The sequence below is a fragment of the Gigantopelta aegis genome, chromosome 2 (genome assembly GCF_016097555.1).
Source record: "Gigantopelta aegis isolate Gae_Host chromosome 2, Gae_host_genome, whole genome shotgun sequence".
Classification (NCBI taxonomy): Eukaryota; Metazoa; Mollusca; class Gastropoda; order Neomphalida; family Peltospiridae; genus Gigantopelta; species Gigantopelta aegis.
This window is the reverse complement of record NC_054700.1, coordinates 33,782,622-33,785,007: the sequence shown is the minus strand read 5'-3', so window position 1 is coordinate 33,785,007 and position 2,386 is coordinate 33,782,622. Positions and strand designations below refer to the sequence as shown.

The 2,386-nt window shown below is 36.7% G+C and overlaps 1 protein-coding gene across 1 annotated transcript in view; it reads left to right on the top strand.

Moving 5' to 3' along the window:
• Window positions 1-2,115, top strand: part of LOC121384111 (RNA polymerase II elongation factor ELL-like) — a 48,858-nt gene extending 46,743 nt beyond the window's left edge. Inside the window, exons 10-11 of the mRNA XM_041514349.1 lie at window positions 788-959; window positions 1,569-2,115. Of these exons, the coding sequence (XP_041370283.1) occupies window positions 788-959; window positions 1,569-1,736 (340 nt within the window). The 3' untranslated portion in view covers window positions 1,737-2,115. The remainder of the gene's footprint in view (window positions 1-787; window positions 960-1,568) is intronic.
• Window positions 2,116-2,386: the final 271 nt, after the last annotated feature.

Sequence of the window (2,386 nt, the reverse complement as noted above, 5' to 3'; positions counted from 1 at the left end):
GCGGTCACAAGATTGATTTACTTTGATGGACTATTTCTCCTACATCAAAGATTGTGGTATGTGCTGTTTTGTGTGGGGAATAAAAGATCCTTTGTTGCTGATTGGTGATAATGAGTATCCTGTATGACAATAGTGGTTCATAAGGGTATTCTACATCATGGTAGTGGATAATTAGGGTATCCTGCATGTCTGTAGTGGGTACTAAGAGTATCCTACATGATGGTAGTGGTAATACAAGTATTCTGCATGTCTGTAGTAATACTATCCTGCATGTCTGTAGTGGGTACTAAGAATATCCTACATGATGGTACTGGTAATATGAGTATCCTGCATGTCTGTAGTGGGTACTAAGAATATCCTACATAACAGTAGTGATTTTCTTTACTAACACTATAGTAGGATCGAACCTGCTGAGCAGACTCATTTGTTTAGAGTTTTTTCCTGTTCCACAACTGCTATATATCAAAGGCCATGGTATATGTCTATGAGATGGTACACATCTAATATCATGCTATGGGAATTCTTTTTGCACGTTTCTAAATGTTTGATATTCAATGGCGAACAATTAATTAATTAATCAGTGTGCTCTAGTGGTGATGTTAAACAAAACAAACTTTTAATTTTCCTAACACCGAAGACTTAATGTACAAATATTAAATACCTGACACCTAATAGTAATGCCCAGGGATGGATGGTAGAGAGCTCTCATGACGTGGGATGGGTGCAGGATTTGTCAGATTCATTCATTCGTTGATTGATTGATTGATTTCGCTTAATTTTTGCACAGGTCATACACAAACATCAAGACGAGTGACCAGCGACAGAAGTACAAACATGACTTCAACACAGACTACGATGAATACTGTAAACTGCACATGAACATTGCCAGCGTCTCCAAGAAGTTCTGCGAGTTTGAATCACAGATGAAACAAACCAAGAAAGGAACCCGGGACTTCGAAGTACGTCCATAGGTTTTTCTTCATTGTTAATGCAGTTCATTGAGCTGTATATTGGTTTCCTTTGGTTGGCAATGTGCTTTATGTTTTGAAGAACCGAATAATGCAAGACTAGTTTGGTTTTCTTCATCAGTAAATGTTATTTTTCATTGCTTTGTGAGCTACTTGATGTGTAGTCGGTCCTATTGGGCTATTTCTCGTTCCAGGCAGTGCACCATGACTGGTATATTAAAGGCTGTGGTATGTTCTATTTTGTCTGTGAGATGGTGCATATTAAAGATCCCTTGCTACTAATGGAAAAATGTTGCAGGTTCCCTCTCTAAGACTGTATCAAAATAACCAAATGTTTGCCATCCAACAGCCAATGATTAATAAATGAATGTGCTCTAGTGTTGTCGCTAAACAAAACATAAAAACTTTCATTGCTTTGTGTTTCAGGTTTTGAAAAACCGGATAATGCAGGACTAGTGTTATTTATCCTTGTTTTGTGTTTCAGGTTTTGAAGAACCGAATAATGCAGGAGTAGTGTTATTTATCCTTGTTTTGTGTTTCAGGTTTTGAAGAACCGAATAATGCAGGAGTAGTGTTATTTATTCTTGCTTTGTGTTTCAGGTTTTGAAGAACCGGATAATGCAGGAGTACTTAGCCCAGAAGAGTGACGAGAAGTTCATTGAACAGAAGAAGCGGTTCAACTATCTGCATCTGAAACTGGCTCACATCAAGAAGCTCATCTCAGACTTCGACCAGCACCATGTCGCTCAGCAGACTGCCAGTTTGTAACAGTGAGTCCCACCCACACTGTGTGTCATGAGGATAAGTTCTGCCCACACTGTGTGTGTCACGAGGATAAGTTCCGCCCACATCGTGTGTCACCAGGATTTGTCCCGCCCACATCGTGTGTTGTGAGGATTTGTCCCACCCACATCGTTTGTTATGAAGATGTGTTTCGTGCAATCAACCATGTGTCATATACTGCAAGTCCTTCACAGAGACTTGTTGTTATAGAGCTGTTAAGTATGTTCGCAATCACCCATGAAGAAATTAGTATAATTCTTAATTTAATTTAATTTTAGAAAAACAATTGTTGGTTTGAATTCTGAAAATCCTTTCTTTTTTTTCCTCTCTGTTTTTTTTTGTGTGTGTTTTATTTAAAGCTTTACAATTTTATTGGCTTTAATTGTAATAAAAGTAAATTCATTTGTTTCATTTTCTTTGAAATAATCTCATTCTTAATTTAATTTTATGAAGAAAATTAGTCTGAATTCCCCAACTCCTGTTTCTTTTTCTTCTTCTTGTTTAGCTTTACAACCCCTTAACTTTTAATGGGTTTAGTGAATTGATCGAATTGATTTTCTGTGAAATCTCTTTAAATAAAATATTTATTATACTTTTCAACTGAAATCATGACTTCATGACTAAATGTTGTATAA